This window comes from Aythya fuligula, chromosome 2, assembly GCF_009819795.1.
Source record: "Aythya fuligula isolate bAytFul2 chromosome 2, bAytFul2.pri, whole genome shotgun sequence".
NCBI classification, from domain to species: Eukaryota; Metazoa; Chordata; class Aves; order Anseriformes; family Anatidae; genus Aythya; species Aythya fuligula.
The window spans coordinates 20,022,356-20,045,036 of record NC_045560.1 but is presented as its reverse complement, the minus strand read 5'-3'; the positions used below and the strand labels follow the sequence as shown (position 1 = coordinate 20,045,036).

The following is a 22,681-nucleotide window of genomic DNA, read 5'->3' as shown; positions in this document are numbered from 1 at the left end:
TACAGAACATCTGCAACTATGCATGCACTATCCACTTCTGTGGACACTCAGCAAGCAGCAAGATTAACTCAATGAAATGCAAGCATTTGCATTTTTCCGTAGTCAGCAAGCGCACAAGACATAGAATAGAGTTTTGTATGCATAGAATGATATTACATAAACTGGACTGAACTTGGGACTTGTCTATCTGACAGTCAAGCTTATAGAAATAAATTATTTATTATAGAATGAATAATAAAGAAATATCTGAAAGGAAAGTCTTTTCCCACAGCTTAGACCGGGATCAGCTATTTTAAGAACAAGGCAAGGAACAAGAGTCAAGGGTTTTTAATTCTTGCATCCTCAATTCCATCCATCTGGGCTATAGCAAAACAATCAATTCTTAATGCAATAAATAAATAAATAAATAACAGGATACTGTTGGATCCAAAATTCAAATGGAGAAGATGGATATTTCTAACTATGAATTTTATGTTAATGTTTTCAGATATATTTACTTCTATGTTTGGTCAAATAATAAATCTAATGTATAGTACTAACCAGTACTCATAACCTAACAAGAAAACAGTTTTGATTAATAACATAAAAAGACCAAAAATAGAAGGATTCTCAGTCACAGAAAAGAAAGTGATTTAATTTACAATGCCATATGCAACTGAAGAACATTGGACAAATATTAAACAATGGACATACAGAAAATCCACTCCTAACAAAATTTACTTAAAGCAGATTATGTAATATGGAATTTTGGTTGTCTTAACTTTCATTCATAACATGTGATAAATAATTATTTGAATTACATTAGTTAAAAGTGGCTTGCACATAGCTCAAGGCATCCATATAACTACAACAGACTATCATAACCTAAAAATAATTACCCAAAAGGAAAAACAGCCATCTGGATATCAACAGACACCTTCATTTTCACCCCTTCATCTATCTGGAAACCAAACTCCAGGCCCTCTCCAAAATCCTATCAAACAGATGTCTTTTGCAGCATGCCTGGAAGGTCACCAATTTTGGGCTATTTGAGCACAGGGGAAGGAACAAATTCCAAAACTGAGGCCCTCACAGGGAATGTCTTGCTGACGATCCATTTTCTAAGGAATCACCTGATTTGTTCATTTAACTCTTTTTCTGATTCAGGTGTGCTGAACTTTATCATTTCATTATGTTCATAAAGGAAACTTCAAAAAGTATGAATTCTTACTAGAAGACTATTCAGAATATAATATGATACTGCAACTTTTATTCATGACATTGCTTTTATATTTAGCTACAGCATTAACTGTAAGTTGTTCAGCTCTCAGTAGTTTGCAGTGATGCTGGTTATTTCTCATTTACATCTTAGTAAGAACAACAAAAGGGAAGTAAAAAAATGTCTACCTCCTTCAGAAGGTTAGTGACTTGTTTTATATGCAAGAACTCTGGGGTCTTGTCTAAATCCATTGAGGGCTTTCCCTTGAGACTTTCTTCAAATTCTTTGCGATATATTTTCTGTTGAAGCAAAAAAGTGGTACATGCACGTTCATTTCCAAACATATTTCAGAAAGAGCACTGTAAACAGACTCAGAAATGAGCTATGCCAGAAATTAGCTATCACATTAATAAGCAATGTTATTACTCATTTTATTATTTAGATTACCTATGCGAGATGTAATTATATACACATGCAATTTAGATAAAAAACATATGTGTGATATTTCCAAAGAGTGTCTAAGATGATCTATGAAAAAACAATTTGTTCAGTACAGAAAAGACAAATGGTACACAAGGTAATGGCTTTTTAAAAAAAAAAAATTATTAAAGTTTCTAACAAGAGGACAAAATCATCAGTTTTCCATGACACAGCAAGAATAATGGAATCAAACTGCAACAAGAGAGACACAGGAAAAAATGTGAAAAAAAAACTTGGTATGGCTAGTGAAGCACTGGACTCATTTGTCTAGAAACTCACAAAACCTCCACCACTGGAAGTTTTTACAAAAAAAGCTTGAAAAAATATGGCCTGACTTAGGATAGCTGATGCTTCCCTGGAGCCCAGGACCAGTTCATCCCCCATGCTGAGTTCCCAAGCTGATGGGGCAGGAGCACATTGCAGTTGAAGCATGAGCCTGGACCAGGTTTGGCAGCTCCAATCCCTCCCACCTGAGAACCCTCCTTTGTTAAAAAAGGAATTAAAGGCAAAAGAATTTGGTCCTTCACCCATACTTATTGCCCGCTTCTGCAAAACTTCCCACTGCTCTCTCTCTTTGGTGATATGAAAGCAGACAGGGAACAGGAGACTAGAGAGCCAGAAAGAGCAATCCAGAGACCACTAAGGTGTTTTCCCCCACAGCATGCCATTAACCTGAAGAGAAAAAGCCTGCGCTACCTTGCTCATGATCTCCTCCCTAAGCTTTCAGTCCAATAGCATCTCTGCCTCCTCAAGGGAGGAGATAAAGGGTGTTCAGTAAAAAGTCAACAATTTCTGATCCAAGTGACCTCTTGAGCTTCTTCCCAATTCTCAAAAGGGATGCAGTATACAATATGTCCAGTCTTACCACCTACAGCCTTTATAAAAAAAAAAATGTTTTGAAGGAAGAACTGAACTACAGAAAAGAGAACTCTGTTTCTACCCTATCCTCAGTTTACAGTACCTTTATGATCTACTTCATCCATTTACTTAACCTGAGTACAAGATGTCTGTTAGCCTCTCTGTTGATCTAAATTTTTCTAGTTCAAGCAAATTTTACTAACCTCACTTTGCATCTTTTGAGCCTCCTTTGAAACTTGGTACATGGGTGTATCCACAAACTCCAGCATTGATCTGCCTTTAGATTTCTCATAATTCTCTTTGTACTTGACCTGGAAAAATTAAAATAAGTACTGTTAACAGCAGAGAAAATGTGAGATCTGATTGCTTGCTACAGTTCCCTATAGGTTTTTGACTTACAAGACTCCTTCCAAATTTAATCTGTTGGAGAAACAAGGCAGCTAGTTAAGGAAACTTTTTTTCTGGAATTGTTTATTCCTTTGCTTTAATACATCAGACTTAAAAACAGTGAACTTTGAACTCAGTAGAAGTGAGGAGCACCAATCCTCAATTAAGGAGCAATTCCTTAATGAATTGCATGATTTTTGCTGAGTGACTTGTCTGAGCAGTTGGCAGCTTTTCAGTAGGATCCTCTGTCATGTTTCCATAAAACAGCACATTTACTGTAACAACAACAAAATCTGTTTTACAGCCAGGCTCCAAGGGTTTGTCTTTTGGACTGCGGAGTACCATTCTGAAACACTTTTGTTTGCATCTGGAGGAGGGTAAAATGGAAGAAAACTACTGCCTCAGTAGGGCGTGGTCTTGCTCCAACTTCTCACAGCTACCAATGGTCATTGCCATTGCTTAAAGCTAGCAGCAAAATCACATTGAAGTACACAGGGTTAAGACACCAACATACAACTTTATGCTAACTCTCAAACCAAATACACTTTGTCTGGCAACCTGGAGAAGCTCCTAGACTTGTTCATTCATACACTTTTATTAAGGCAGTGTATGTCACCATGGGCAAACACATTATTTATCTCAATCAATCAATCAATCAGTGTGTGATACCATGCAATATTCTACACAAGACATAAAAGAAAGCAAATATCAAAATATGATATTCAGAATGAATAATGTCATTTAAATTCTTCAAGAATCCTGATGTCCAAATTTGAGAAAAACGTTCAGAATTTCTTCCATTGACAGACTTATGCATTAGGTTCAAATTCTGTAAAAACACTCTCCTCATGGGGTGCTTCTGATTGAATATACATTATACATCACTGTCATTTGTAGTACATTTTTGTGCCCGATTTAATCGTTATTAGAATGTTGCAATTTTCTCTTTGCAAGATTTACTTCTGATTGTGTATACCTGGCTTAAAGCACTGCATTTTCTTCATGATGGATTTAACCAGCTGTATCCAGGGTGAAATTATAGAAGCCCTTGCTTTGCTTAAATGATTTCTTATATTCACATGGAAAACATGGAAAACAAAAAATATTGAAGAATGTTTCACAAACAAAACCCAGAAGATTTGTCATTTAAATATTATTTGAAATAACCATGGGAGCAACACCAAAAATGTATGCTTTAGGCCTCCAAAATCTGGAGTTTCTGCTAAATTTGAATTTAAAATATCCCCATTTCCTGAAAAAAAAAAAAAAAAAAAGTTGGTGATGAAACAAAGAAAGAAAATCATTAAAATGGCTTATGTAAGTTCCTAGATAAAATGTTTGCTATGCTTACACAGAAGTGAAATATTCATGTCAGCTAGAAAATAACCTCTTCTTTTTTTTTTTTTCTTTTTTTTTTTTTTTTTTTTTTTTTTTTTTTTTTTTTAACATTTGAAGTGCCAAGGAACAGATATGACGGTCTGTGTTTGCCTCCTAGTGGAAACAATTATAAATGTCACACAACAAAATTATTTCTGTAGTGGAAGTAAATGAAAATTACCTCCATCTATAGATATTGACTTCACACTTTTAATCCATTTTCAGTGTGTGGAAACAAAATCTAACAAAAAAAATATATATATATAAAATAAAATGAGGTAAATTGCACAAACTTTTGCAGGAACCCGATTTGGTCTGCTAAGTAAGTCTATTAAATCACTGTTTCATAAAATGAAATACATCTACATTCAATTTTTTAGCATGTAGTTCATTACCTTCTTAGAGTCTCTACAATGGGGACAGATTTAAAAGGTGCAAACCAATAAAATAGCTGTTGTAAATATATCAAAGTTTTAAATTATGTACCTCAATAGTTTATGTCAAAGAAAATTACATGTATACCATATGTGAGGAAAGTCCCTCCTTGTGAACTCTCTTCCTCACCTAAATAATGCAAATAGTATGGGTCTAACCTGTCAAAATCGGTCTATTTCTATATAGTTTTCTAGTATCTATTTCTATCTAGTTTCTATCTAGCTTTCCTCCTAACTGTTGAGATTTATTGCCATGGAAGCTGACTTGAAAAATAGCTTTGAATTCGTATTCTTATACATGTATTTCATAGAGTTACACAGATTTCCTTTTTCACTCTAGGTCAATCAGCAAATCAGTTCAACTAACCATATTAATTTATCAGTTTAATTAGCTGTACAGATTACAACACCAGGGTAGATGTGGCTATGTCAAGCAAAATATTAAAAGAAACATAATGTTCGGAGGAAAAAGGTATACTATAAGGAAATAGCAAAGCTGGGTAAATAGCAAGAAGCTCTATCTGTCATACTACTAGTCAGAGGCAAAAACAGACCATGTGATGAGTTTTTGGAAATCAGTTAACAGGATAGTCAAGCAGACTGTTTCACACAGTGGAAGCAGACTTCAAGAAAGATTTAGTACATGCTGTCGAGAGACAGGGAGGAGAACACAAAGAGGGTATTTGAGAAGCATGGAGAAAGGCAGGACAGAAAGCCATGGCAAAATCAAAGAGATAACAGAGGGAGGTCAAATCCGAGAAAGATTTTGAAAATGGGATTTCTGTAGAAGACAAATAGCTAGTGGAAACCTTAAGGATTGACAAATCATTCTTCTTCCTGCTCACAATAAGAAAATACAGCCACCAGGACAACACAAAAATCAGAAACTTAGTATCTAGGGATTCATCACAAAAGGGCATAGGTAATATAAATCGATCATTCCTGGGCAATAGAAAAAAATAAATTTTGACAACTTGATGATGTTCACTCCGAGGTTGTTCATTTAACCAGCAAAAAAAATGCCAATCTTACATTACACTGAAGGAAACTGGAATTATGCCAAAATGCAAATGAAGAATGCAAGAACTGAAAACTATCAACTCCTTTATCATCCATACAAAAAAAAAAAAGGATAGTCAGTGTTAGCTCCATGCATCAGAGACATAGACAAAAAGCAACTAACTGAAAAGCAACACAAAAAGCAAATACAGACAGGAAGGCCGGATTATTTTGATTATTTTAGACATAAGCTTCCATAAGCAGGCACTGACTCAGAAGACAACCCAATATGCTACTACTCATTAGGGTTGACCCTTTGCCTGTGAAGCTCTTGCCTCCTGCCAACAGTGAGTAATCTTCCTTCCCAACACCACCCACTCATGCATTTCCACAACAGTGTTGCAGCCTTTCTGTGTTTTCTGGAATAAAATGCAGCTAATCAGCCTCCAAGCACTGCACATAAAGCATACATGTAGGTGCTTTTGGAGTGGGAGAAAAGCTTTGGCATTGCACAGAGGGCAGGAGTTTCTTACCTTTTCCTCCCTATTTCAGCTGATGGGCACTACCCTGTGTCATATCACCAGCAGTATGAAAGAGCATTTTTTGTTATGTGGCAGAATGGAGTTATGTGCCTATTACCTGATCCAGTGTAGGAAGCCTCGAACATTTAGGAGAGAAAAAAGGCTTTGACAGAGAACCTCTATGGGAAGGTAACCCTTGACAGGCTGCTTATGGCAGAGGTGCAAATGTTACACTAGCATAATGGTCACTTCTGTAGAGAGACTTGTAGATGAAGGCAACACGTAAGATCATAGTCAAGACAAGATTTGCAAGGAAAAAAGTATCTTAGTTCAATAAAGGAAAAAATGTAGAATGTTATTAGACATATAAGAAGAAATACTCAAGTACCAGAAGTCTGAGTGATTCTTACCCATTATTCTAGTTGTTTTAATAAAATAAGTGTCTCTCCCCAAAAGCCTTTTTCACTTACATCCCCTAACTACTGCAGTAACAACACCACAGACTACAACATTAAGTATGAGACCATGAAGCTAGTGTCAAAAAGTTATGTATTTTATATCGATTATATATACTACATTCCTTACTCTCTCTCTCTCTCTATATATACACATATCAGATAAAGGCAACTTACATCACTATGCATTTTGCTGATATTTAAAGCATGGTTTAAATATAGCAGGTTTGGTAGATCAGAGGCTGGATCATGCAGGCTTTCCAAATCTTTCTTGTAATTCACCTACAGAGAGAATTCAAGTTATGTAAAATAAGATTAACAAGATAATTCACTGCTAATACTATAGTGTGTCTGTTCAGAAATATAAAGTTTGCCTGAACAAACTGTGTCTGACACTAGATGGTGCTCTTTTACTATTATTTGGGATATAGGATGAAGGGCAAAGGAAAAAAAAAAATCAGTGAAAGATTCATTGCCCTGAGTAAATATTTGGAAACTACTCAAAGCTTTCCTTAAAAATAAATAAATAAATAAATAATCACACTGACATTTCAGGTTAGGAAAAAAAAAAAAAAAAAACACTTTTTTTTCTTTTTTTAAGGTTCTAAACAATTTTGAAGAAAGCTTTTTAAGAGTAACCTCCTCAATACTTTATGTTTACTTATTTTGAATGTTATTGATTCTTGTTCTTTCTCCCTTGATTCAAGTAGTACACTAACTGTCCAAATAAAAAAGATCTACATAAAACAGTTAAAGGGCAGTGCTCCAGGATAATTTATTTAATACAAATTGCTTTCAGCAAAGATAAGCAGTATAGGCACCTAAGGCAAAAGTTAATCACTTAAAGAAGTAGCAAAAGATAACTTTCTATCAGCCCATAGTAGGATTTTCCATATTCTTGATAGCTGGAGGCCCAGCTCTACAGGAAGAACACTATCCAGCTTAGCTATTTTAAATTATAAACCTCTTAACCCAATACATTTAGTCATCTTCACACACGTATGATGCTCTTCACTGAGTTAGATAGGCTTCAAATCAACAATAGTCAATTTGTGTATCTTTTATAATAAATAATAATTACTTAAACAGTGTGTGTGGAGAGGTGTTTAAAAAAAAAAAAAAATGTTTTAGAGTTTGAAAACAATTACTCTGTTGAAGCCAGCCTCTCCTGTTTCCTTTGGGTGGTGCCCCACACTACGGAAACATCACACTACAGAATGAAAGGTTGTCTCTAGGCTATCTGGGATCACGCCCCCAAACAAGAGCTCACATTTTTAGCATTAGACACACTGATAAATATATCATCCCAACATCATTTCCACTTGATATAGATGTTTTCCCCAAGCTGACTCCAGCAGCAGGCACCCACACAGAATCTAGGAACTGGATTCTAGGAATTTAAATCTAGGAAATTTAAAATACAGATCAGAAGATCGACACCATTAAGTCTAAAAGAGAGACATCCAAATCTGAGTTACTTATGCTAACCTCCTCCTGCAACCACTGGAGAGAAGGTAGCACTTCATTCCTCCAAAGACAGGAATCTACAACAGGTCAGATGATTTGCTCTCTGGACTGGTATCTTTCTTTCCCAAATAGAAAGGGACGGAGTACATTAGCTTGGCATAGAAACACAAAGTTGAGTGAGATAAATCTCATCTAAAATCATTATGAAAAAACTCTGCAGACTCTTGGAGAAGGGCTTTGTCTAAAGAGAGGAAGAAATGGATAACATGCTGTACTTGCTATACAGACACAATGTATAGCAGGGACTTCTGTTCATAGTTATGACTTGTAAAATGGAAAAAGGATTTCTGCCTGAGAACACACATTATTTTTTTCAGGATGTAACACATGTAAAATACAAAGCAAATTCACTTACATCACTTGCCAAGGTGGATGCAATCTGTGCTTGCTTGAAGGAAGCACTGTCAAGAGGATTGTACTGGTGACTCTTCATTTCTTTATTGAACTGCTCTTTGTATTTCACCTTCGGCCAGAAAAACAATACATATATACAGTATTAACATGTAGTACTTGGAGAAGACACAGAGAATTCAGACTACAAAGGAGCTTATTAAAGGCAATTGCCTTATCCATAAATCCTTACATACTGAAAATATTTAAAGAAACTCAGTTTAGCCATACTTGTAACTATCTTGTGCTCATTTCAAATAATTTTCATATATCTGATTTTTACTGAAATAAAAAATAATAATTTTAAGATTTTCATATGTAATTATTGGTAGTGATGAGTTTATACTAGGAGATAGAAACAAAACTTAATGACTTAACTGGATAATCAAACAAATCAGAACTGTTTGACTAGCAATAATAACTTCATCACTGAGAATGATTCAATTCTTAATTAAAAGTGTGCTTTTAACAAAAAAAAAAAAACTGTTAAATTTGTTAATTTGTTAAACTATTGAAAAGTAGATCTTTTGAAGCAAATTTTTCAACCACTTCAAAGTTGTTGAAAACAAAGTATGTGAAGTCAAAATCAAACTTCCCATCTGATTGCCCACCACCAGGTATATGTGTCATCCATGGTGATGGCTGTCACCAGAGCCCCAGTTTCTACTTTTATTTCTGCCAGAGATTTCCAACAAGACTCTCAGGCATCTCTCTGCAGTACAGTCCCTTCTTGGAGACATCTGCCTCGTTACAATGTTAGAGAGCATAATTAAATGGCTATCTGCTATCACCCTCTTTTCTTTTTGTTTAAAGGAAAATTGGGAAAGATAAGACATGTAAGGGGAGATAAACAATACATAACTGTTGAGGTATTGTCATCAAAACCAAATAAAGTATAAAAAATCCATAGAACTGAATTTGAAACCTGAAAAAATGAAAATGAACAAAAATGAACAAAATCGCTGTCCTTTGTCCCCCTTATTGTGCATGATCAATAAACATCTGGAGACTTTGCACACATGCCTTGCTTCTTTCCAACAGCTGGGCATAATGGAGGAGAATAAAGTTCAGTCTGAATTATGCTGTTTTCATGAACGTTAGTCAGACACCTGATATCTGAGCCTATGCAACATCCATTATAATTTTCCATGCTCTACATTAAATAAATAGCTTTTTCCTTTCTCCTTTTTTCTCTATGCCCACATGAATGCCTGATAAAGTGGTTAAGCCACCTCAAACAATCTCCTTCAAAAATCACTTTTTTCTCAGCTTTAGTTGTCGGAAGTATTTTCTTTTTCTATTTTAGTTCTTCTTTGACTCAAAAGATTCTCAACATGGCTTAGCTTATACATCTCCATTATGTTTAGCCACAAGGCCCAATATTTCATAAATCAGGATAACAAGAAAGCAAAACTAAGCTACCCAAATAGAAATTAAACATATCTTTTCAAGAATTACAATATGATTGCAACAATTACATTACTCATTACTTTTTTTTTCTTTTTTTTTTTTTTTTTTCAAATAAAGGTAATTCTAAAGCATTGTAACTTTTAAAGAGCAACTTTATCTGAAAATATGAAAATTTTTCACACTACTTCTAGAAAATAGTATCTATTGCCTTCTGGTAGATTCATCTGGTTCATATTGCTTGATATTTGCCTTGGCTTTGGATCAATTGCAAACACAATCTGAATACAAAGACACTGCCTTTGTCAAAGGCAAATCCACATTCTGTACAAGCAGTGAAGAAATAACTTAGAGGGCTTTTCTCTTTTAAAAGGTATATCCAGAATTTGCCTGCTAATAAAATCAGGCAGTGCTGGAATATCTGATTCAGAATGCATCCAAAAACAGGGATCAAGTCAATATGGTGAGCAAAACTCTCTTTTACTCTGTAGGCATCATAATGACATTGTATGCAGGAGTTTAACTATCTGACTACTTAAGGCTGGGCTTTTGCCCAGTCAGCAAATGGCCTCAAACTGTGCATGTGGTCTGAATGCACAATGTGGACCTTGGTATACTTGTTAAGTGTGAAAAAATCAGTGCCAAAGGGACTTCTCCTCACAAATGGCTTGCCATCTTCCAGCTGCAGCTATTTCATGCCATTTTTTAAAAAATATTTTTTTTAACAATACATTTAAATCTAGAGATTTCAGCAATGAATCCCTATTAGTGTCACTTCAGATCACACCACTGCTGCAGAAGGAAAGGGAGAGCCAGTGAATCCAGTCTTCACAGGTCTGTAAAAGCTGTTCCCAAATTTAAGGAGACTGCTGACCAATCCAACTGCAAATGGTCCAGTTTCAGTGAGGGCTGTCTCAGTAGCTCTTGGTCCTGCTGTCTTCTTTGGCTGCACTGCTTATTACCTTTGCTCTCCTCTCCAACACCACCATACATGTCATTCTGGGGCAAAATGGAGGCAGCACAATAATATCAGATGACCCTGACAGTAGCTTGAGAGCACTTCCAGCAATAATTTAACTCTGACTTGTCATAGGGGATTCATCTCATTGAAAGCTACACACACACATTCACTTTTTTTTTTTTTTTAATTTTAATTGGCATTTTCTTATTTCCCTCTCCCTTTTGAAAGAAAGCAGGTGGGCTTGAGAGAAGGAAGAAGGAGAGAGAAGAGCAAACACATGAATTAGCCACAGTGAAGAAGTTCATGTGTCTATTTTATCCTCCTTTTGAACAGGTCAAAGTTATGAATGTAGTTTAAAGGAGGAAAAAAAAAAAAAAGAAAAAAAAAAGAAAAAAAACATGCCTGAGAGAAAGGGTTCAATTTCAAAACGAGGAAGAAAAGTACTTCGTCAGTGATTTCCAAAACATAGGGAGGAGGAGGGGGATGTCTGATCAACGTTATAACTTGGTGAAACAGCAAACAAAAATGTGGGAGTAGAAATGACAGTTGTTAGTGTGTTAGTGGAAGCTTATCTACAAATTTCATCATTAACCGAAAGCTTTACTTTAATGAGGGTTTAAAACGATGACTGCTTATTCACCGTATTAATTAAAGTCTTAAGTTTGTTTATTTTTTTTTAGAGAGTATGTAGTGGTGGCTAATTTAAAAGAAATGTGTGGAAGCTGCTTTCTAATTGTAGCTAAAGAATGAGCAGCTTTTGCAGACTTTTAACACAACATCCCTGAAAAACCAAACTGGAATTAAATAAAGCCTGGATAAACAAACTTCTCATTGGCCTTGCACAAAACCTATAAAAGTCAGAATTGCAGCTGGACAGAACAGTGTCTTTTGAAGCTTTGCAGCAACATTCCTAAATCAAAATCTGTAGTTCAAAGCTGTTCACACAGGGAGTGTTCAGTTTCAGAAGTGGATGACATCACCCACTGTTCAGATTTACAAAGAAACTACAAAAATGGAATCATTCAACCACTGGGATCCCAGGATGAAGCAGACACTTGCAGCTAAAGCATTTCCTCATGACCATATGAAAACATATTAAAAACTGAAAACCTGTCAGAGCACATTGAAGGAAATGCAACATAAACAAAGAGCTAAATTAAAATACTGGTTGCTAAAAGGACTAGCAGAGTTTAAAGCAAAGAAAGACTGTGAAAATCTTAGACTGTGAAAATCTTAGAAAAGGTGTATCTAGGAAGAAAAAAAAATCTACCTCTAACAAGTATTATCCATGAAACAATAAGCACCAAATCCAGCATAAAATATGTATATCCGAAATTATTTGTCATAAAACCTATCACTAAACAACAAAAGAGGAATATTTCATATCAGCAGCTCTTAGTAAAAGCTAATAAAATGCATTAGATGACATAAAGAACACATCAGAGCTTGTTTCTATTTAAAAAAAAATACAAAAAAAGTATACAATGTACATTCAGCAAACTGACAAACTTCATGTTTTCACAAAGGCTAACGCAGTTTATGTTTTAAATTTGGTTTCAAACCAACAGAAAGTGGTTACTGTGTGCTGTGGGTAAATATACTAGTACTGGGAGCTGGAGCTGGTATTTTTTATGCTGCTGTTGTCAAAAGCTTTGTTTAAAAAGAGAGAGAGAGAGAGAAAGAGAGAGAGAGATGGTACACTGATTTGGTACAGCCTTGAGTACCAGTCAAACATTAACACTATTTTCTTCACTTTGTTTGCCTTCCTGCTTGCATTGATTGCTTTCTCCCTTCGTTACACCCACACTGCCTGACCTCTTCTTGCTCCTGTTCTCTATACTCCCTAAATTACCTACCCATATGCACTACATTAAAACATGTTATCATCTTCTCTTCCCATTACATCCATCAGAATTGTCAACTTTGCAAATTTACTGTGAGGGTCAAATAACTAATATTTCTCCACATGTCGCAGCTTATAGATTCATGCTATTAAGGGAGATTATCAACTTTCAGCACAAAAAGTTTCTAATGCTCCTATTTGCTGAGAAAGAAAGGGAAGCCCTAAAGACCAGAAAGTCTGGAGACAATAAAGAGATCATTAGGTTTACTATTTTTTACATCTTGTAATTGTTACAAGCCTGCTTCTCAATCCTTGCACAAAGAGGACTGACAAGATTGACCCACATTTAGGGTGCTTCCTTTCCTACAGCACAGGTGCATTCCTCATCCTGCCCCATCACCCTGCTCCACAGACAGGGGTCATCATCATTTTTCTGTGGTTGTACAGGATGCTCTTGATTTATAGTCAGCATGTCTAAGTGTTATAATGATTCAAATAATATATAAAAATGTTAGACAACTCATGGCCACTGACTTTCCTCCAGAGGAGGTGGGGAATCGCTGAATGCACCTCCCCACTGCTGAAAGCAGCCTGGTACTTACAACCTCCGTGCTGCTTGATGCAGATGGATGGCAGCAGAGTGTCAGGCCGAAGCCTGATGCTTTTTGGAAGTGCCCTGCTCCCTTTTTAAAAGTATGTGGCCCTTCACACACACTGCAAGCAGCCTCATCAGGCAGTTGACTAGATGATTTTTGAAGGTCCCTTCCAACTGAACTATTCTATTCAATTCTATTCATCAGTGTAGACTGAGGGGAGGAAAAAGGATGGAAGCATGCCAAAACTGAGCTCCAGTTGGCCAGAGTGTGGCTGCAAAGGTTGGACCACCAAGGACTAATAATCATCTTTACAAATAGACTGCAGGCTACATTATATCAACTGCTCCTCTCTTTCTGCCACACCACCTACACTATTTGGACTCCCTAAAGAAGTTAAAATCCCATACCAAATGCTCTCTTCTGCAGACAGATCTCACCAGGAACAGCAGCCATCCCTGCCCCTGGTAGCAAAGAGACTATGATAAAGCTACTAGTTTTGCAGATAAAGCATGTATTGTCCAAGAGAAAATCCACATCTAATAAAAATGAGATTAAAAGTGCACTGATTAGCCTATGATGCAACTGCCACAACACCAGCCTGCAGGACCCCTATGACTCAGCTGGTAGTTTTTGATTGGTGCAATTGTTGGTCACAACCTCACTGGTACCAGGTGTAGTGAGATTGAAGGTCTATCAGAAAGGGTCCTGCTTTTTTCCTCTTTGTGACAACAGGCAGCTGCAAGCCCACTAGGTTCTGAAATGGGATGCAAAGAAAGGAATATGTAGATAGCCATTAGGTAGAAATAAAGAATGCTACACACTAAATCTAGAGATGAAGTCTTAAACATGACTAAGACAAAAAATTCCCTTCTCTAGAAGTGACACTGAGGTCTGAACAGCATAGAACTGACTCTTCCTAGAAAACACAGGCTAACTTCCCAGCCTGCATTATGATAAACACAAAAGACCACTTCAGTTAACCACGGTCCAGTATAAAACAGGAAGTCAGGTAGTACGTATCTGAGGGCTATGTCTGGTGATATCAAAAGAAGCTTAGCCTCTTGCAGGCAGACAGTGAGTGCACTGTTCTGGAGCTTGTTCTCTATGTCTTATTATTCTTATTTTGTCCTAGTTCTAGGGAAGACTTTTACCATCTTGACAAATCACAAGGAGTTTTTACACAATGCTGATAGTGACTGTTCTGGTCTATACATTCCTCCAGTTGTTTTTTTCTAGTTGTGGGAAAAACGACATGGCCTTCTCCAATGAAAGGGGGTTATCCTCCTCATACATGAGGATGGAATTTGCTCCTGGGTTTACAAAACTCATGAGTATAGTTCTGAGGATTACTAGCAAGGATTATGCAAGGAACTAAAAGAACTTTTTGACTGCAAGTCAGAAATCCCTTCTCATGATACGAGGTTGATCTGGAGCAGTAAAAGACTCATAAGAGGAAAAGAGGGAATATTTGTGTCTCCAGCTTTCTTTCAAGTTATGGACAAAAGCAGTTTCTTCATTTTTCTATCTTTCTTTTAAAAATTTTTTTTTTTTTTTTTTTGGTTAATATATAACAGAAAGTAGTACATAAAAGGTTCATTTTCAGGGGGAGGGAAGGCGGGCAGTTTACATGTCAGGTCAAATTCAGATCCCATTACTCACATTAGCAAGCAGTTTCACAAAAGACCCCAGTTACTTCAGTGGGATTAATCACAGGGTAAGGTTCCACTCAAACTGAATGAGTAGCAAAATTTGACTCTAAATTGCATACAGTTAGAAATCCTAGATAATGTATATAAATATACACCATCTCCACCAAAGATGAGTTGTAACAGTCAAAGTTCACTGTATTTTTGCATAAAATGTATATTCTGTTTCCTAGGAATCTTAAATTTACCAGTCATTACAACACCATATGAAAAGGGTTTGAGAACATAATCTTCATGCAATTAGAGATAATCATCTAAAAATCTAAATATTTTCTTGCATTAGTAGCAATGAGATATCTGAATGAAGTCATTGTAAAATGTCAGAAAATCTTACTTGGCTTAGAAGTTTAGAAACTCCCTTAGCATGTTCAAAATCCGGTCTTCCAAGTACAGCATGCTCCTTATTCATCTCCCCTCTTCCTTTTTTGTACTCAGCCTTAAAAAAAAAAAATCATAAAAATGAATACAAATCACTATTAAATTGTTTGGTTTTGTGTTTTGTTTCTTTTTGTTTTGTTTTAGTTGTTTTTTCCAAGAGAAATGTAAGCACTACAGCTAGTAGAAAAGCTAGTCTCATTTAGTGATCTGCATTGACACTACTCTCAGTAATATTATAATTAGCTCAGAAAAAAAGCCCTTCTCACACTTCACCTCATTAAAAGCATAGTATTTACATGTATTTATTGTAAAACACAATGCAAAGCATTCATAAAATTCAACTTTAACAAAATGCACAGGTTAAGCCTGAGAAATACTGTTCATTTACTGCTCCCAATCAAGGCAGAATGAGTTACAATGGCTCAGCATTTCTTAAGACATGGTCTGCAGTTTACACAAGATTATTTGTAGTGGTTGAAAACAGCCTTGAAACAAAACTAGGCTGAGGGGCAGTGTTTTTGAAATACAGGTCAAATTCCACTCTCAGTTTTAGCACTGTAATCTTGCTGGGTGTCAGTAAGGTTGCATTGGTGTAACAGAGAGGACTTAGTCCCATAAGGCTGGTGTTACATGATCTTTCCAGCTGAACTACCTCCCATGCAAATTGCTGCATTTTCTTTTTTTTTCCAAAATGCATTAGAAAACAGTACAGATGAACCGACAATAGGTTCTTTGCAATATCACAAACTAAATTACCATTGCATAAAGCAGGTTTCTTACATTACTCAGGCACTGTGAATCAGCAAGGACATGTCATAACAACAGAGAGAAAGAAAAGACCCAAAGCCACTCTAAGTAGCTTTTAGAGCAATTCAGAATTCTGGGCATAGAACATAAGACTTAGTAGGAGATTTTGGTTTTCAGAAAATGCTGCGTGTCCAAAAGGTGAACCCTTATGTCCCTTAAAGCTGTCTTTCTGTAAGAGACACCTCTCCATAAGAGATGCCTAATTAGTCTCAGATGAAATTTAGCCATTGTTGAAAATCTCAGCTCAGAACTTCTAATGTGTATATTGTCTACATTAAAATATTAAACAGCATCACACATTACTGCTTCTCAAACTGCTTCTTGACCTATCCCTTAGCAGATGTCAAAGTAGGAGGGAAAAGAATTTGAGACCAGGGTATGGGAAGGAGAGCCATGTGCAAGAGGCGATATGCTCACATGGCTCTCACAAGGACAGTGGGAGATTGCATTTCCCTACCATTGTCAGCTGACACAGAAGGAGGAAAGGGAGTCCTGGCATGGACACTTCTCTTGTACTGGGGTGAACAGAGGTCTTGTGTGTCTTTTGAAGTGCAGTAATGCACACTAGCACGACTTCTTTTTAGAATCATTATTATTAACAAGTCCAAGACAAAATGAGATTTAGTAAGCTTAACATTGTCTTCAGTCATCAATGCTTGCAAATGTCAAACTGTTAACATCAAAACAGAAGCAACTCAATTTTGTGACATTCCAAGCAAGCCATCCCCCCACTAGTTCTCCATATCAGATTTAGCATGCCATGTTTTCTTCTCTTGCTAGGAAGTCTGAAAATTTCAGCAGCATTCTTACTGAATCTTGGAATTTGAATCTTACTGAAATTGGAAAATAAAATAAAATAAAATAAAATAAAATAAAATAAAATAAAATAAAATAAAATAAAATAAAATAAAATAAAAATGTCTAAAAAATACAAATAGAATAACAAAAGAACATACATCACTTATTATCTTTGTTATCTCGGTGGCTATCTTTATGTCTGGCCTGTTCAGCACTTCAGTGTATCTATGAGTATCTTGCACATCCTTTCTATATGACACCTGTCAAAATAATAACAAAAAATGTTTAAAACAAATGAAAAGTTTGAAATTTATAAATCATCTTCAAATGATCTATCAACTCAGCCACGAAATTCACTAAAACACCACGTAATTTATTCTAACACAGTCCTTCTTGACAGAGATTATTTATTAAGACCCACACACAGGTTAACAGGATAAAGAAGACATTCAAAAGCATAAAATATAGTATTAAAATGAAAAACATTTTTGGCTTAGAAGCACAGTAGAAAATGAAAGCACTGCGAAGACCCAAATATTAGGTTTCATCATTGAATTTCAGAGGAATTCTAAGAGGACAGGTTTTTGTGTTTTTTTGTTTGTTTGTTTTTTCTGTGCTATACCTTTTTTAATATAAACTAATACCTCTATGATATTAAGCACCAAGGATCACAGTTACACTGTGGAGAAACTGTAATTCTACCACGGTGAACGTCTCTCAGTAACAGGCAGTCATGTAGCTGGTATGTAATTAAATGACACAACTCCACCCCAGCACCCCAGACTTCTCCCAGCTCCACTTATCTGCTACTTTACACAATCATGGGAACAAGAAGGCTGAGTGTTCCAGCATGTGGAGTACAAGACTGGATTTTTCTGTTTATTCAGAGGCCACTATAATAATGAATGAGCTTAGAAGACTTTGGCCAGAACACTAAACCACAAGTAGAAGAGCCCAAAAATTATCCCTTTAGCAGACTGCCTGCAGAAACTGCCTAGATGTCAGAGACACTCCAAAGCTCCCAGACCACAAGTTTTCTTTCTTTTCCCTACTCTAGGTCTATAGACTTTTTTCCCTACCTTGCCATATTGCATGTGTGTCAATCCAAGCCAATTCCCAAGAGCTGTCGTCTTAATGAAATCTAAGAAAATCAACCCTAGTATTCAAAAGTGTCTGACAAGTTGAAGTTCCATGCAGAAGTTGGAGAACAAAGTCAACAGGAGACAGAAAGCATCAGAATAATTCCTATTTTATCAGACAGTCTTTTAGACTATTTTTCTGCTTATTAACAGTTAATTGACCTCCCAAAATTGTATTTCACCATCAAAAACGTCCCAAGAGGTTCCCTCGGCTTGAAGCTTCACTTATAATAACCTGTGTATCTGTCTCCTGTTTCCAGTGCAGTTTTACTACGGACGCAGTGCAACATATTGAACTGCAAGTCTGTCAATCATAAAGTGGAATACCTAGTGACAAATATAATTCATAGAAATGTTATATTAAAAAAATAATTAAAAAATTACTTTAGGGCATATATTTTGTAGGCAACAGGGAAGTCATTTTGCATCCATATGGCTTCAGCTAAGTAGACAAGCTAAATGGGCTTCGCTCTGTTGGCTGTTTGCCCACAGATAGATCTTATAATTTTTAACCTACGAGTGGCACACAAGTTTAATCAATGATAAAAAAAAAAAAAAAAAAAAAAGAATTAATATAGCTCAAAGTATCACCTACCAATATAATAAAAGCTGTTTCTTATAGCTCATTAAAACAACTGGAAGTTTTGGTTTGGTTCTTTTTTTTTGTTTGTTTTTTTGTTTTTTTTTTTTAAGACACTAGATGTACAGACAAGTATTTGCAATTCAGGGCTTTACATGAGTTTAGTTAATTATATGCTGTTCATCCTAATGACCACATGAGGTGAGGTGAAAACCACAGAGGCAGCAGAAACAGGTTTCTGAATAGCACCCTATCATCCATGTAAATTGCAAATTAAAGGCCAGCATATGTGCTCAAAATAGAAATTAGGAATGGAGTGAATTTAACAACAGAGAATCAAGAATAGTGGTGATAAAGTTGAGGAAATGTGGTCAATTATTGCTCCCAAATGACATGATCATATAGTACATGAAATAATGGATTGTGGTTAATTTTGGGGGGGGGGGAGGGAGGGAATAAGACAGTGACAGTCCTTTATATTTCACCATTTTCAATTATATTAGATGCAAGGCCAATTGCTATAGCTTTCCCTGAGTGAATTATTATTCTTCCTGCACCTAAACCAGTATACCTATTACTTATGTCTGAGGGAAAGTCATCTAACATTTTACAAATGTCTGCAATATATATTTGCTCCATTCTGCAGCTTGTCATACTCCGGTGAGAATAAAAATGTTATGCAGCAGAACAGTAGTTTGTCAGAGGTAGGCCAAAGAAAGAAAAAATATGTTTCCCATTTCCTGAATAACCTCAATCCCTGGATGCTGACCCTTTCCCATTGGGACAGTGTGCTGGCCTCTATTACACAGCTGCTATTCTGTTCCATCTAGTGATTTTTTTTTTATAGTGCTATGTTAGACCAGTAAAAGGAAAGCTATTCCATGAGAGCAAGGGAACAGATGTAGAAACGGCAAAGCAGCCAGCATGGTGTGTACACCCATAGGTACCAAGAAGATGGGAGGTGGAGAAGCCTATGAGAGGGGAAAAGAGAAAGAGCAGCCTGGTCAAGCGAAAAATAAAGGAAAGCAGCAGGAAACGAAATAGCAGAAACACCCAGGGAAGGGGCTATCTTTTCTCCTGGGTTTGTTCAGCCCCTGAACAAACAATTAGCAAGAGGCTCAGACCCTGACTAGCACCTCCAGGAATTACACAATGCCCTTACTCAATCTTCACTTCAAGGGGATGCTCAAGTTCTACCAAAACCATCACTAGATGCTCCAGAATTGCTCCCTTTTGCGAGGACTACAAGTCTGTGAAACATCTGCTCAAACTGGCCAACATACAGGAAAAAGTAACTAATATGCTAACAACATAAGAGCAGCAGGGAATGACCTAAACAGAGACCAGTGGGAAAATTGAGCAAGAAAGAAGTAGGTACAAAAAGGAAAAGATTTCTGTCATCTCTAGTTTTGAAGATGCAAGTACTAAATTGCAAGCAACAACTAGATTTGAAGTGTTTTTCTACCCTATTTTTTTCTACCTATTTTGAAATGACAATAAAAAGTGATTTTTTTTAAAGCATCCATAAAACTAATGAACTAATGATAATCTCAACAAAAGCCACTTAGCATCTTTAATCCCAAATTTGATTACACACCCTGAACTATTATTTTTTGCAAAGCATGGAAAATATTCAGGGCCTGCTTATAATTAGCAGACTAATTTTAATAGGGCCAAAGCTCCAGCTCTTCTGAAAAGGCATAAGGTCCACTTAGGATAAACGTGAGGGTCTATTTACTCCAGCTAATGGTCCTGAAGGTGCTTCACCTTTCACGGTGGCACCAGTTCATTGGGATGCACTACAACATTGCACAGGAAACACATTTTGAACAAGGCTGCAAAACATCTCGAATTGTCAAACAAATGGGAACTTCTGCTAAAACCAAGCACACTTAGGCTTAAGAGACTAAGATCTTTCTTGCAATCTTTTGTCTATTCCAATTCCAAAGCTACTCCAATCTATATTTATCAAATTACCAATATGTGCACAAGTAGATAGGGACACATTTTGCCCTCTTGAAATCCACTCACAAAGTCAGCAAGGAGTTGAGTACACCTACCTGTAAAATAATTTGTCTCTTACTGTTTGTCCCTGCTTAGTATTTTCAAATAGAAGCAAGTCCACTTACTAATGGTCTGTCGTCAGTGTCTCTGCCCCCTTTTCTCTCATCTGCACTTTGGGGTCCATCAACACTAAGAAAATGACTAACTGGTGACAATCATCATTGGCAACAGCTTTTCTGATCCCCACTCAAATGGTGTTGAAAACTGTTTCCCGGCTCATGTAGAAGAGACAAACACATTTCTGGCCCATTACAGATTGATGCAGTCATCCTTTCCAGTAATGGGCTTGAAAATTGATTGGTCCCAATTACATCAGGAGTAAACACATCATTTTCAGCACCAGTTGGAAGTGGTCCAGGGGGACCTGCTGTTGACAACCACTGTCAGCAGAAAGTTAGTCAGTGAAAGGTGATTTTTTCTAATGCAAATGCAGAACAGAGATCCAGGAGAAGCTTGACTTTAAGATGATCTGCATCAAAACAAACGTCAACATCTTGGTATTGATGGTGCTTAAGCACATCAAGTTTAAGATCTGCTGATTTTGTCTTATCAGAAAGAATGTATTTTTTGTGTGTGTGTGGATTGTGACTGTGCAATATATCAAATATGGAAAAAGTGTACTTTAAGACAATACAGGCTTCTTAAGTATTCAAATATAGAGGTCAATGGAACATTTAAAATTATGGCCTCTGACATCATTTGGACTGCAAAGACCACATATATATATATATGTGGCTCCAACCTCAGAACTTCAAACTACTTTTTAAATGCCCATAGATGATTCTGTTTTGCTGTTTGTAAAATCGGAACACCAGTTAGCTATTTCATACAGGGTAACACTGCAAGGAAAATCACTAATTTTAACAACACTCTATATAAACTGCTACATAAATAAATAATACTGTTTTGCTATTCGTAATGATCAGTGATGGACCAGGTCACAGAACAGAAAAAAAATGGTATCTGCAGCTTTGACTATATTCACCAAATGCTGTGTGCAGCTTCTACCCAAGCAAAACACAGCAAGTACTTTCCTTTCTTCAGAAACCCAAATGGAATATCATTTCACTGTTCAATTTCTTTTTTTCTTCCATCCATTTGATCCTCGGCTACACCGATGAAGAACTACTGTTTTGTGACCAGACAGTTTTCTACACAACACCATCTAATGTTGGTCCCAAGTTTGGAAATTCCCAGAAGAGACAAATGACATTAGCCAAGCACAAAGAAGGTTGATGGTCCCTACTTCACAGTTCTCCAAATGATTTTGCATGCCCAGGTCACATAATTAATATTGGCTTCACAAAACAGAAACATAATTTATAGATAAAAGTACTCTGGCTTGGATAAACATGCTTTCACTAAAGCATTGTGTAGTATCTAAATTATTTTCCAAGTAAATTCCCTATCATTAAAAAAGTCACTTTTGTTCTTTTGAGAGCAATTTTCTTCTGTGGAAGAATGAAGAGAAAAATGTTTTTCTTATACATGATCACGTTGTTCAGGAGATTTTACAGTATTTCCCTATTATGCAGCTTCAACCCACGCTTATACAGCGTGTTAATGATATTCAAAGTGGTGTGAAGGCCTACAGCACATGACAGTTTCAAAATGTCAGCACAAATGTATTGTAAGTTGAATACAGTCTTAATTTTTAAAGGAAATTGCACATTTCACAGAGTTGAGTATAAATGTCAGCCTTATTTTAAGGCTGAGTAAATAGTCTTAAACACATCCTAATCCTATTAGATGCAAACCCTGCATGTAAGGGTTGAA

General features: G+C 36.3%; 1 protein-coding gene across 11 annotated transcripts in view; it reads right to left on the bottom strand.

Annotated features, from left to right (window-relative positions):
* NEBL (nebulette) overlaps window positions 1-22,681 on the bottom strand; it is a 252,215-nt gene that overhangs the window by 50,688 nt on the left and 178,846 nt on the right. For 8 of the 11 annotated variants that reach the window (XM_032183076.1, XM_032183073.1, XM_032183070.1 and 5 more), the window contains 6 exons: window positions 17,281-17,382; window positions 15,474-15,575; window positions 8,592-8,699; window positions 6,887-6,991; window positions 2,740-2,847; window positions 1,387-1,497 (listed from right to left, as the gene is read on the bottom strand). The exons of 2 other annotated variants lie outside the window; for them this stretch is intronic. In XM_032183076.1, coding sequence (XP_032038967.1) covers window positions 1,387-1,497; window positions 2,740-2,847; window positions 6,887-6,991; window positions 8,592-8,699; window positions 15,474-15,575; window positions 17,281-17,382 — 636 coding nt within the window. The remainder of the gene's footprint in view (window positions 1-1,386; window positions 1,498-2,739; window positions 2,848-6,886; window positions 6,992-8,591; window positions 8,700-15,473; window positions 15,576-17,280; window positions 17,383-22,681) is intronic. One more of the 11 variants, XM_032183077.1, reaches the window with a different exon arrangement.